The sequence below is a fragment of the Poeciliopsis prolifica genome, unplaced genomic scaffold (assembly GCF_027474105.1).
Source record: "Poeciliopsis prolifica strain line A6 unplaced genomic scaffold, Auburn_PproV2 SCAFFOLD069, whole genome shotgun sequence".
Taxonomy (NCBI): Eukaryota; Metazoa; Chordata; class Actinopteri; order Cyprinodontiformes; family Poeciliidae; genus Poeciliopsis; species Poeciliopsis prolifica.
The window spans coordinates 422501-437062 of record NW_026562444.1 but is presented as its reverse complement, the minus strand read 5'-3'; the positions used below and the strand labels follow the sequence as shown (position 1 = coordinate 437062).

General features: G+C 44.8%; 1 protein-coding gene and 1 long non-coding RNA gene across 2 annotated transcripts in view; both read left to right on the top strand.

Moving 5' to 3' along the window:
- Positions 1-14562, top strand: part of LOC129351773 (adenylate cyclase type 8-like) — an 85409-nt gene that overhangs the window by 32785 nt on the left and 38062 nt on the right. The window contains 1 exon segment of the mRNA XM_055020672.1: positions 12841-12990. Within this exon segment, the coding sequence (XP_054876647.1) occupies positions 12841-12990 (150 nt within the window).
- LOC129351781 (uncharacterized) lies at positions 2944-3859 on the top strand. Its single transcript, XR_008604777.1, has 3 exons — positions 2944-3486; positions 3631-3702; positions 3792-3859. It is a non-coding gene; the product is annotated as an uncharacterized LOC129351781 (long non-coding RNA).

Sequence of the window (14562 nt, the reverse complement as noted above, 5' to 3'; positions counted from 1 at the left end):
CCAAAGACTGATGGAAAAATGTTTGGCGATATGAACCTAAAAGAAGTTTTAGTGTTCATTGATGACTTGATTATTTTCTCAGCCTCCCTGGAAGAACATGAACAGCGCTTGCAGCGTGTTCTTGAACGATTGATGACATATGGTTTGAAACTGGCACCAGAGTGCAAATTTTTTCAAACGTCAGTCAAATACCTTGGTCACATTGTTTCTGAGAGAGGAGTTGAAACAGACCCTGAAAAAGTTTCGGCCTTACAGACTTGGCCGATCCCCACAAATCTTAAACAGCTTCAATCTTTCTTAGGATTTGCTGGATACTACCGACGGTTCATTCAGGGGTACTCTACTATTGTAAAGCCACTTAATGAATTAACGTCTGGTTATCCACCACTCAGAAAGCTAAATAAGAGACAGAAAATAAATTTGAGCTCAGAGTATCGCAACCCAAAGGAGTCCTTTGGTGAGCGGTGGACACCTCAATGTCAGAAAGCTTTCGATGACATAATAAGTAAGCTAACATCAGCTCCAGTCTTGGGTTTTGCAGACCCCCAGCTTCCGTATGTCTTACATACAGATGCTAGCACTGTTGGCCTTGGGGCTGCATTATATCAGGTTCAAGATGGTCAATCTCGAGTCATAGCTTTTGCGAGTCGAGGACTTTCAAAGAGCGAGAGGAAGTACCCGGCTCATAAGCTTGAATTTTTGGCTTTTAAATGGGCAGTCAGAAAAATTCTCTGATTGCCTATATGGTACAGACTTCACAGTAGTGACAGACAGCAATCCACTTACATATATTTTAACATCTGCAAAGCTGGATGCGACAGGGTACATACAGGTGGTTGTCCAGTCTTTCTACTTACTCATTCAGTCTTCAGTACAGAGCGGGAAAGCAAAATCTTGATGCTGATGCACTGTCTCGCCGACCTCATGATCCACCAAAGGATGATTATGCATCCAAGAAGGAAAGTGAGAGAATCCGGCAGTTCACATTGTACCATCTGAGCAATCCTGACAGTCCAGAGACTGTTCCCCAGGAGGTGATTAAGGCTATTTGTGAACGTCATATGGTCACTTCATCTGTAGCTGGTGTTCAAGCCGCCACTCCTGGGTTGACATTAGTTGAATCTCTCACTCACCAGTCCACAGCTATTCCTGACTGCTTCCAGCAGGAGCAAGTGGATGGGTCCCCTCTTGTTTGTTCATTTTCAGAAGAAGAGTTGAGGGAAAAACAAACATTAGATCCTGCTATCAATGCAGTCATTGTACTCTTGGAAACTGGTGAAACTCCATGTCCCGGCCTCAGGTTAGAGCTACCAGAATTACCTTTGTTACTCAGACAGTTGTCTCGGTTGGAGATGCAGAATGGAGTGCTCTATCGTAAGCGACAAGATGGTCCAAACATCTCATATCAGCTTGTACTTCCTGAGGAGCTAAGAGCTACAGCACTCATGAGTCTTCATCATGATATGGGCCACCTTGGAGTTGAACGAACAGTAGATTTGGCAAGAACTAGATTTTACTGGCCAAAAATGTATATGACCATAGAGAAAATGGTTAAAACATGTGAGAGATGTGTTCGTAGAAAAACACATCCAGAAAAAGCTGCTCCACTGATGAACATTAAAACCTACCGACCTCTCGAACTGGTGTGCATTGACTTTTTGTCAATAGAGCCAGATCGCTCAAACACCAAAGACATTTTGGTAATAACTGATCATTTTACAAAATATGCAGTGGCCATACCAACCCCAAACCAGCGAGCACAGACCGTAGCAAAGTGCCTCTGGGAAAACTTCATTATTCATTATGGTTTTCCTGAAAAGCTCCTTAGTGATCAGGGTGCTGATTTTGAATCTAAAACCATAAAAGAACTCTGTGAACTTATTGGCATGAAGAAAGTGCGTACAACCCCTTACCATCCCAGGGGAAATCCGGTTGAAAGATTCAACCGCACACTTCTTCAAATGCTTGGAACACTTGATAAGTCAGATAAACTCCGCTGGAAAGACTTTGTCAAACCTCTGGTACATGCTTATAATTGTACAAAGAGTGATGTAACTGGATTTTCCCCATACGAGTTAATGTTCGGGAGACAGCCCAGATTACCCATTGACTTGATTTTCAGATTGCCCACCAATGCTACGAAGCAGACTCATTCCCAGTATGTTGGCAATTTAAAATCTCGATTGGAAGAAAGTTACCGTATTGCTACTAGCAATGCAGAAAAGAATGCAAGTCACAATAAAGCCAGATTTGACCGGCGAGTGATTGAATCAACTTTGCAGACAGGAGACAGAGTTCTTGTGCAAAATGTGAAACTGCGTGGAAAACATAAATTGGCAGACAAGTGGGAGGAGGATGTTTATATTGTCCTCAAGAGAGCTGGAGAAATGCCAGTTTATACAGTTAAACCGGAAAGTAAAGATGGACCAGTGCGGACTCTGCACAGAGACCTGCTTCTGCCATGTGGATTCCTGTCAGCAGCTGCAGAGCCTGAAACAGTCAAACCTTGTCCAAACAGGAGACCCAGAACGAGAGAATGTCCAGTCGTCGAGAGTGAAGAGGAAATCATCTCAGATCTGGATGATGTACCTGATTGGACATCGTTCCCTCATATTGTTTGAAAACCCGATGTATATGTCATAGTGCCTGAAACTCACAAGTCAAGTGAGCATCCCAGTGCAGTTCGACCATCAGCAGAAACAGGGAGATCTGTAGTTTCCCTCTCACCTGATGTTCCAGCTACTCATATTGTAGGAGATAGAAGTACTGGAGATATTCAAGATGCATCAAGTGTTCACCTACCTGAAAATGACAACCTACCGGAACATAGCAGATTATCCGAAGCAAACGTTTTACCTGAACTAAATTCAGTTAAAGGATCCCCTCAGTGTTTGGATTTGCAGCAATCTGAGGAAACTCCTCCATAAATGGGATGAGCTCAGATGCAGCATATGATGATGAGTTTTATGGAGTAAATGAACCTGTTACTGCCCAACCTGAACCCTTAAAGTTTCAGACTGAGGGACTTCAAAACTCTGAAACATTTCTTCGTCGCTCTCAAAGAGTACACACAAAGCCAAACAGATTAGAGTATCCAAAACTGGGAAATCCTCTGATGATGGTGGTGAATTCTCTTTTCCAGGGTCTAAGTGAAGCATTGGCTAGCTCCCTGAATGGCTTGGAGAATGCATCCCATAATTCCATCAGGCATGCTTAAGCTGTGCGACTCAGTGTCGTATTGCAGATGCCCAGGGACGGGCATACCCTTCAGAGGGGAGGGTGTAACCCACATAAAGTGGGGATAGCCTTTTGGGAAATAGAGATTGGGTAGGCGGGGTAGTCTGCCTGGCCAATGGGAAGTTTGATTCCCATGAATGTTTAGACCAATCAGAGAGCGGAATGCCACAGAGGCTCCACCTTCTTTCCCGTGCTGGCAGCGTTGATTGTGAGCGGGAGATCCGACCCTGATCAGACAGCTGAGCCAGAGTGAGAGTCTTTTGGTTTCTTTCTAATATCATTTATTGACTTTGAAGGAATTTTTTTTGTAAATAGTTGTTGTTTAAATCCAACTTATAAGTTAGAAAGAGTGATAAGTTTCAGAAAACTGAACTTCAGTTTTTCTGCTGTTAGAACCACTAAGATCAGTTGGAACTGTTGCACTTTCTGGCAGTTGATTGGCAGTTGTTTTCAGTTCAACTGAAGGTAAAGCCTATATAATAATGTATTTTTATTTTACTTAATTCATTTTCTTTAAGTTAAAACTTAAAAAATATGCATTTTACACTGTCTAGTGCCCTCCGTGTCTGGAATGAGAGTCCCTGTCTAGTTGTTTTGAACGTGCTGCACTGAGATCGGTGAGCATATTTTGTAGCTTTCATTTGGTTTTTGTTCTTTTATCTTGTTGTCAAATAATGATCTTTATTTGACCTACTTAGTTATTAAAACGTGAACCTTTGCTGAGTTTGTGTAAAATGTAATGTTTTATTGTTGTTCTTGGAAAAGGATTTTTCAAACAGTTATGAAACATAATAAGCTAGAATGGTTTAATAATAATTCTATGTTTCTGCTGGTCTTGTCTGTTGACAGATCAGGTTTTTTTTTTTTGTTGTGTTGTTTTTGTTTTTTTCTTTTTCTTCTCTTCTCCTGGATTGTTCCTGGAGTGGATTCCTCTACTGACTTTGATGGCGAGCCTTCCCACCTGGACTTAGAAAGATCTGGATTTCCTCCCATGTTGAGTGAGACCTGAACCAGGATTTAATTTGATTCATTTGTCATCTAAAAGAGATTAGAGTGCAAACTACCTATGTGCACCCAATAGATTTAAATTTGATATTTAGCACTTGGCCAAGTATTGTTTTTATTTTATGTATTTTATTGTGTGTAGTTTTTATTTTCTTAATTGTATGTCTTGTCCACTTGTGAGTTTATGATTCATGTTACTAAAGCTAATTGTTTTTTTAAATTCACTCAACTGTGTATGTGTGTTATTTAAACACCCATCGTGCTCCGACAGCCAAACCTATTGGCCCATCTACCTAAAACATATTGTACCCTTCTCAACTGTGTTACATTTTCACCCTGAAAACATCTGATCTGATCCACTTTCCAACAGAACTAGATAATTTCCTGTCATGTTGCGTTTTATTCGACTTTTACGTCATGATTCTGCACCAGCAGGAGCCAGACAGTAAATCTGACGTAAAAATGGCAGGAAATGATAATAATGATTTGATAATAATGAATTGATGGAAGCAGTGAGTCAGTGAACGCATCTCAACCTCCCCACATCCAGCAGGTTTTCCTCCTCAAGTCAACGCTCTTCTGCGCATGCGCGCCTCAAACCGCTCACACTGGAGTCTGACTGCGGTTGTATTTAATTAGTGACCATCACACAGAGGGAGGGTTTATTTAGATCCTCCATTAAATCCCTTCATTCTTCTAATTCATTGTTTGGGTCTCTCTTCAATAATACGTGAAACGTTTCAATACCTGGTCATCGGACTGCAGGATTAGGTTTTAAAGCTGAGTCTTGAATGTTTGTCACGTTTTCTGCTCACTAATTAAAGTTTTTATTATTTTTCCGAAGGTCGGGATGTGAGACTAACGAGCATTAATCGGGCTGATAACAGGAAGTGGATCTGATGCTCTGAGTGTTTCTGGCTGCTGGAACATTTTGTTTTAACGCTGCTAATTACTGAAACCCAATGCTGTGTAAAGCTCGTCCTGGCAGCAGCTCGCTGGTTCTGTATGTCACTGGACCGGTTCAGAGGCGGACCGGGCCGGGACGGAAAACAAAACCCAACAAGTAAAAACTGAAGACGGCAAACAACTGGGTGAGCTTCAGCCGCTTCACAAAGCGTCTGCAGACGTCCCAGGCGATGAGTTATTGTCGTCATGTTGGGTTGGAGCAGCGGCCCGGTCCGAGGTCCGGTTCATCAGTCACGGTCCTCTGCTGCTCCGAGCCGCAGAACAAACCCTGACCTGTTTCTATAGAGCTGTAATCAGACTCTAACCTCGGCCTCTTCCTCCGGAGTTCATCTATAAAACATGAGAACAGCCGCCGAGCAGCAGGTGGGTCACTGATGGAGATGAATATTTACTGAACACCCAGCGCCTGTTTCACACCTCATCTCTGATTTTTCATCCTGCAGGTGTGACTTTACACCTTTACATCTTCACTACGTTACGACACAATAACAAACAATCTGAACGTGAGGGAATTCCTGGATCAATTTCTCATATTTTCTGACAGAGTGCAGCAATAGGTGAGGGAGGGGCAATGCTGTTACCTTATGTCCAGTCACTCCCAGACTTTCTGTTGGCTCAGCGGGAGTTTAAACCTCAGGAACGATGAATGTAACGGAGAAGTGCAACCATTGCTCTGAGAGGCCTTCTGTCTGACTTCATGTCCAGGCAAAGCTGCAGCAGCTGCAGCAGCTGCATGCAGACAAAGCTGCAGCAGCAGCTGCTGCAGCTTTGTCTGCATGCAGCTGAAGATGCTCCTGCTGGGTTTTTCCTTTCGCAGGCGGCCGTCTCCCCCTGAGGCCCGGAGCGCTGCATTACGGTGTGCCACTGTGTCACTGTGGCTCCCCGGACGCCGTCGGCGCTGATTTAATTTCTGAGGCCCCTTCCTCCCCTGGAGGCCTGCGCTCCTCCCACGGCGACAGAAATGAAAAGCCTCTAAGCTGCAGCAGCTGTGGCGGCATCCGTGATGTTTTGGAAAAGATCAGCGGCGGTTGGCCATAAAGGGCATCAGCATGGAGACCGCCGGTGCGCTCATTAGGGGAAATGCCAGTGATGTGAATGTTTTTAACAAGGCCTCATTAAAGGCGCTAAGCCAGGAAGAGGCTTGTCAACAGCTGCATGGAAAATAATTAGCAAGGGTTAATAATAGTAATTATTATGCTGCTGCTTTCAATTCAAACAGGCGTGAAGCTGCACACTGAATATAACGGCTCGTATTTGTTTGGTGACGTCATTTTCAAAGTTAAAACAACTTTTTTTTACTTTGTTGAATATAGTCTGTATTCAAGACATGAATAACTCAGTTTCTATGACAATTATTTCTAAATAATTACATATTTCAAGACCGAAGTGTCAGAAAATTAAGGAATAAAGGATAAAAAACACTAAATAGAGTTTAAAATATACACACATTTTTTAAGAGTAGAGCCTTAAAGTGTTTTAATTCCATTAAAAATCCAAATTGGCCTTAAATACTTTGATGAATGGTTTTAAGTTTAGTTGTGACTTTAGTCTCATGTATTTATTTAGTTTATTTTTTTGCTGGACTTTTCTGTCAGGCTAACATTTGAGTCGCTCTCAGACGTCTTGGTTCGGTTCTGTTCGGTTGAGGCTTCCCCTCGTTAGCTGCTAATTTCCCCCTGCTAGCTGCTTTTTGTGCCCATCATGGATTAGTGTACATTTATCAACCCGGATCTCTAATACTTTATAAAATATGCAGTTTCCTTTTGTAAATTTCTGTCGTTATAAAAGTCTTACATTTCATTCATAATGGTCATAGAATGGTGAAAGCTGCAGAAATCCTGCATATTCTCTATTCAGCTTGTTAAATATGAATTAAACCAAATGAATATTAAGTGCAATTAAATATGTAATTGATATAATTTTAATAATTGATTAGTAAAAATAAATAATGGCATTTTTTGACTTTGCTAGTCAAAAGTCTGAATAAAGTTTAACCAATCAGATGTTCAGGGTGACAGGCTGACCAATCAGAATCCAAAATAATGTCATTATTTTGGATTCTGATTGGCTGACCAATCAGAATCCACGGAGAAGAGGCGCTGATTGGTTCAACCAATCATCTCTGAACTGAACTATTCAGATTTCAATAGGAAATGATGTCATACGTAGCAGGATGGGTTTAATTAGTTGCACTGATGTGAACTGAAGGTTTCTAGTTTGTTTGTTTTGTGCAGTGAAAACCAGACGTTCTGTTATTAATCTGGTGTTTTCATATTTATGGCTGTGCTGCTGATCGGGTCTCAGTCGCTGGTTCTGTCGCTGGTTCTGCATGTTTGTGTCCAGCAGGTACGTTTGTGTGCAGAGCTGCGGGAAAAGCCGGCAATAAAATGTCAACCCGCGCTCTGTGAAGCATCATCATGCTGTTGAGAGCAGCAGATATGAGAAAATCCCTCTTCATGCTCCATTTTTCCCACTCCAAATGTGCTCTTAGTGCTGCAGTTTGACTGCAGAGGAAAACACGCAGCGCTGGAGAGCTCCTCGCTCTCTGATGGAGGACACAACTGTCTGTTTGAGGTTTTTATCTGCTGTGACACCATTCTGCCTCCAGTCCAAAAGCACTTTCTCCTTCCTGGAAAAAAACTGAAAATAAAATCAGAGAGCGCCAGCAGGGAGCAACGAAACCCTGTTTGATCAACATCACTTTGATCTGATTCATGCTAATCAGCCTCATGTGGGAAACACCCAGCCTGGAATCTCACCGTTAACACATAGATTTTGATGGAATGAATAAAATCCTCCTCTCATATTCAAGGTGATTTAAACTTGTTCATGATGCTGTAGCTTGTTTCATCTAACAGCTTGTTCCCACTTTGCTTTCTGCTTGTGAGTCCAAACACACAAGGACAAAAGATGTTCAAAAGTGAAGAAATAAAGATTCGGTGTAAATAGTTAAAATGACATGAATTTGGGCCCAACTGAACTGAACTGAACTAAAATAGAACTGCAAAAAGCTTAAAGAGACGTGCAGTACCCTAAAACTCACCACACATGAGGAGAAACAACACAGCAAAGAAACAAAAACTACAAAATGTTGCAAAGGCAACATGTAAACTACAAATGTAAACTATGAAACAATAATTCAATGTGCTGGTGGTTGGAGCATCACCACAGATTTCACCCAATTCACAGTTCGCTTTGCACGGATTGATTAAAGTTATTTTTACTTTTCTGGCATTAAATTACTATTTTAGCTCATTGGAGCAGAGAGAAGGAACAGACCTGTGTCTGTAGGTCCAGTTTTGAACCTTGCAGCACCATCAGAACCTTGTGAACTCAGTGATTGGTCCAAATGTTTCCTCCTGGGTTTCTGTGCTTCATGTAGAAAAATAAAAACAATCTTTATATAGAAACAGAAACAAACTGCGGGCGGAGGCTCTGGACCTGTTCAGACTCGTCCCTGACTCTCCCTCTGAACAGGAGCGGTGTTCCTCAGGGTGGAGCGTTTTGGTGCTCCGGGTCGTCTGAGCGCCGCTGTGTGACTGAGGCGCACAGCGGCGCCAGCTCATCTGCTCTGAGGTTTGCATCATGTGAAGCTGCAGCAGGCGGGAAGTCCCTCCTGTTGCGCGCCGTTGCATCACCTCGCCTCCCTGTGAAGGCTGCTCCTCACTGAGCGCGCTCAGATGAAAGCCCTCCGTCATGTTTCAAAGCAGCGAGGCGTGCGGCCTTGCTTTTCTGACTCACTGTGTTTTATTTAAATGTGACGTTTCCTTCAGAGGAATCTGACAGACACATCTCACTTCTTATGTACACGGAAAACAAATCGCATCCTTTGATTCAGTGACATATTGTTTCATTTCTGCTGCTCTATTAGATTCATTTCCATGACTGTCAGTCAACAAGAAGGTTTAACTTTAACCTCTGACCTGCCGCTGGCGTTTCACTATCACCTGTTGGCCAAACGGACACATTCAGGTCTACACCTGCATCCCTGGTTCTAGAACCAGAATCTCTCTCTCCACCTGAAGCCAAGTGTTGAACCACAGAACCGCCCCGAGGTTCTGCTGCTGCTCCCAGAACAGAATCGCATCACGAGTCTCTGAATAATTCAGATTTGGCTGCAGGAAGTCGGACAGATGAGTCGTTGTGAAGTAAAAACCAGAGCTGACAGTTAGCAGGACGTCAGAGTGATGAGTCCTGCCCAAGATGTCTGACAGCTGCGTTCACGTCTGCATCTCTAACAGAATGTCTGACGGAGTATTTATCGAGTACATACAATAAATACGGCAGCTACGATACGACCTGGACCAAACCTGAAGCGATTCATCTGGTTTGTGTGGGTTGAAAAGACTGGAATGGCTGTGAACATGCTGTGAAAATGTCGGCCTGAGGTCGGATTTCCCAGCTAAGTGAACGTAGCTTCACATCCTCTGGTCACTTTCTAGGACTGCGTTGCTTCTCTGCTGTTGCTATAAATTTGAAAAATGGCGGCGATTATTTCCTGTTTGCTCTGCTCATGTCTCTGACCACACGGCCAATCAGAGAACAGCAATGGAGTCACTGGGCGCTAAAACACACCTGGATCAAATGAATGAATTACCTGAGCCTAGTGGCTGAATGCAGATGAGTGGCTGAATGCAGGTTAGTGGCTGAATGCAGATGAGTGGCTGAATGCAGGTTAGTGGCTGAATGCAGGTGAGTAGCTGAATGCAGATGAGTGGCTGAATGCAGATGAGTGGCTGAATGCAGATGAGTGGCTGAATGCAGGTTAGTGGCTGAATGCAGGTTAGTGGCTGAATGCAGATGAGTGGCTGAATGCAGATGAGTGGCTGAATGCAGGTTAGTGGCTGAATGCAGGTTAGTGGCTGAATACAGGTTAGTGGCTGAATGCAGATGAGTGGCTGAATGCAGATGAGTGGCTGAATGCAGATGAGTGGCTGAATGCAGGTTAGTGGCTGAATGCAGATGAGTGGCTGAATGCAGATGAGTGGCTGAATGCAGATGAGTGGCTGAATGCAGATGAGTGGCTCAATGCAGATGAGTGGCTGAATGCAGGTTAGTGGCTGAATGCAGGTTAGTGGCTGAATGCAGGTTAGTGGCTGAATGCAGATGAGTGGCTGAATGCAGGTTAGTGGCTGAATGCAGATGAGTGGCTGAATGCAGATTAGTGGCTGAATGCAGATGAGTGGCTGAATGCAGATGAGTGGCTGAATGCAGATGAGTGGCTGAATGCAGGTTAGTGGCTGAATGCAGATGAGTAGCTGAATGCAGGTTAGTGGCTGAATGCAGATGAGTGGCTGAATGCAGATGAGTGGCTGAATGCAGGTTAGTGGCTGAATGCAGATGAGTGGCTGAATGCAGGTTAGTGGCTGAATGCAGATGAGTGGCTGAATGCAGATGAGTGGCTGAATGCAGATGAGTGGCTGAATGCAGGTTAGTGGCTGAATGCAGGTTAGTGGCTGAATGCAGGTTAGTGGCTGAATGCAGGTTAGTGGCTGAATGCAGGTTAGTGGCTGAATGCAGATGAGTGGCTGAATGCAGATGAGTAGCTGAATGCAGGTTAGTGGCTGAATGCAGATGAGTGGCTGAATGCAGATGAGTGGCTGAATGCAGATGAGTGGCTCAATGCAGATGAGTGGCTGAATGCAGGTTAGTGGCTGAATGCAGGTTAGTGGCTGAATGCAGATGAGTGGCTCAATGCAGATGAGTGGCTGAATGCAGATGAGTGGCTGAATGCAGATGAGTGGCTCAATGCAGATGAGTGGCTGAATGCAGATGAGTGGCTGAATGCAGATGAGTGGCTGAATGCAGGTTAGTGGCTGAATGCAGATGAATGGCTGAATACAGGTTAGTGGCTGAATGCAGATGAGTGGCTGAATGCAGATGAGTGGCTGAATACAGGTTAGTGGCTGAATGCAGATGAATGGCTGAATGCAGATGAGTGGCTGAATACAGGTTAGTGGCTGAATGCAGATGAGTGGCTGAATGCAGATGAGTGGCTGAATGCAGGTTAGTGGCTGAATGCAGGTTAGTGGCTGAATGCAGATGAATGGCTGAATACAGGTTAGTGGCTGAATGCAGATGAGTGGCTGAATGCAGATGAGTGGCTGAATACAGGTTAGTGGCTGAATGCAGATGAATGGCTGAATGCAGACGAGTGGCTGAATGCAGATGAGTGGCTGAATGCAGGTTAGTGGCTGAATGCAGATGAATGGCTGAATGCAGATGAGTGGCTGAATGCAGATGAGTGGCTGAATGCAGATGAGTGGCTGAATGCAGATGAGTAGCTGAATGCAGGTTAGTGGCTGAATGCAGGTTAGTGGCTGAATGCAGGTTAGTGGCTGAATGCAGATGAATGGCTGAATACAGGTTAGTGGCTGAATGCAGATGAGTGGCTGAATGCAGATGAGTGGCTGAATGCAGATGAGTGGCTCAATGCAGATGAGTGGCTGAATGCAGGTTAGTGGCTGAACGCAGGTTAGTGGCTGAATGCAGATGAGTGGCTGAATGCAGGTTAGTGGCTGAATGCAGATGAGTGGCTGAATGCAGATGAGTGGCTGAATGCAGGTTAGTGGCTGAATGCAGGTTAGTGGCTGAATGCAGATGAGTGGCTGAATGCAGGTTAGTGGCTGAATGCAGATGAGTGGCTGAATGCAGATGAGTGGCTGAATGCAGATGAGTGGCTCAATGCAGATGAGTGGCTGAATGCAGGTTAGTGGCTGAATGCAGGTTAGTGGCTGAATGCAGATGAGTGGCTGAATGCAGGTTAGTGGCTGAATGCAGATGAGTGGCTGAATGCAGGTTAGTGGCTGAATGCAGATGAGTGGCTGAATGCAGATGAGTGGCTGAATGCAGATGAGTGGCTCAATGCAGATGAGTGGCTGAATGCAGGTTAGTGGCTGAATGCAGGTTAGTGGCTGAATGCAGATGAGTGGCTGAATGCAGGTTAGTGGCTGAATGCAGATGAGTGGCTGAATGCAGGTTAGTGGCTGAATGCAGATGAGTGGCTGAATGCAGACGAGTGGCTGAATGCAGATGAGTGGCTGAATGCAGATGAGTGGCTGAATGCAGATGAGTGGCTGAATGCAGGTTAGTGGCTGAATGCAGGTTAGTGGCTGAATGCAGGTTAGTGGCTGAATGCAGATGAGTGGCTGAATGCAGATGAGTGGCTGAATGCAGATGAGTGGCTCAATGCAGATGAGTGGCTGAATGCAGGTTAGTGGCTGAATGCAGGTTAGTGGCTGAATGCAGATGAGTAGCTGAATGCAGGTTAGTGGCTGAATGCAGATGAGTGGCTGAATGCAGATGAGTGGCTGAATGCAGATGAGTGGCTGAATGCAGATGAGTGGCTGCAGGTTAGTGTCTGAATGCAGATGAGTGGCTGAATGCAGGTTAGTGGCTGAATGCAGACGAGTGGCTGAATGCAGGTTAGTGGCTGAATGCAGATGAGTGGCTGAATGCAGGTTAGTGGCTGAATGCAGATGAGTGGCTGAATGCAGATGAGTGGCTGAATGCAGGTTAGTGGCTGAATGATGGGACGGGTGTCTCTAAAAGTCCAGTCCTGGTGTTTGGGGCTCCGTCCTGTACGATGATGACATTGCAGAAGCGTTTTTAACGTGACTTCCTGTGTTTCAGGTGGCGGCGCAGGCCGTGCTCTTCCTGTGCATGAACACCGCCGGGATCTTCATCAGCTACCTGTCCGACCGGGCCCAGCGCCAGGCCTTCCTCGAGACGCGGCGCTGCATCGAAGCTCGCCTCAGACTCGAGACGGAGAACCAGAGACAGGTCAGTGAGTGCGGACGCTTCGACTGAAGCCTGCTGACACGATGCTGAAACCGCATCTGAGGTAAAACGTGAAGGAAAGAAGCAGGAAGCTGCTGGGGTGGTTTTGGTGCATCAGTCGTTTCTCTGCAGGTTCATCATTTCTGTTTCCTCTCTGGTTTCCTGGAGAGTTTCAGAAATGGTTTGGTTCCCTTTCCAAATTGATCGATGTCATTTACTATTTGAATTTCTTTCGATCTGGACATGAAGTGTTGTTTGACTTTTTATTTTGCTGTTTGACTTTTTTGCTAATTTGATCAAATTGCTGAATTTGCCTAAATTGAAGAAAAAATAATCAGTATCGGTTAAGCGAAATGAAAAGTGTGTACTTTATAGTACAAGCCACAGGGTGAAAATGGCGATCTAAATTATTTTATCATTATTTTTCATGATGACAGCTGCCTCTCTGGAGTGCGGCGCTTTCTGAAGAGCAAAGTGTCAAAGATTTTATGTGCCTCCAAAATGGTTTTTAATGGGTCTGTATTTATCCTGTCTGACTGGAAGAAGCGGTAAACTCTGGCCTCCATGTTACCGGAGATGTTTCTACTTCCTGTTGTTGTGTCTGAGTCGGATTGGGCGATAAAAGAAGCAAAGCGGCTGGAGTGTTTCAGCGACAGAGGAAAACATGAACGCATCATCGATACGAAGCTGTCAGGGACACTTAGCATCTGACCAATACACACACACACACACACACACACACACACACACACACACACACACACACACACACACGCTGATAGTGAGCTTTGTTTGCACCACGGCTGTGAGGCACAGAAAGCTTTTAGCGGCCTCGTTTCCTGGAAGGCCGGGCTGTGATGAGTCGGGGCGCTGCCTGCAGCACAACACCTCCACATGGACCAATCAGAGCCCAGCATCCCTGACCGCCAGCGGCTTGTTTTCAGGCCGTATCTGAGGACTGACTGAGCTCCTCTTCTTTGTTTTTCTTCTTCTGCTTTGTTTTTCTGGCGCTGTGGGAGATTACTGAGCTGCAGCAGGAGAAACGCCACGGCGTTACTGGATCATCGGCTGAATCAGCTTCCTGTCGGCGCTGTCAGCACTTATTAGCGGAGTTTACTTTTTATCTCCATGTCACCGGCTAACAGTGAAACTTATAGTTAATAAGAGAAATGCAGACAAGAGAGAGAGAAGCAGAAATCAATAAGCTGGACAGCCATGAAGAGAGCAGTTTAAACCTGCTGCTTACAGGTTCCATCATCCATCCATCATCCATCCATCCATCATCCTCCATCCATCCATCCATCCATCATCCATCCATCCATCCATCCATCCATCCATCATCCATCCATCATCCATCCATCCATCCATCCATCCATCATCCATCCATCCATCCATCCATCCATCCATCATCCATCCATCATCCATCCATCCATCCATACATCAATCCATACATCCATCCATCATCCATCCATCATCCATCCATCCATCATCCATCCATCCCATCCATCTCCATCCATCCATCCATCATCCATCCATCCATCCATCATCCATCCATCCATCCATCCATCCATCCAT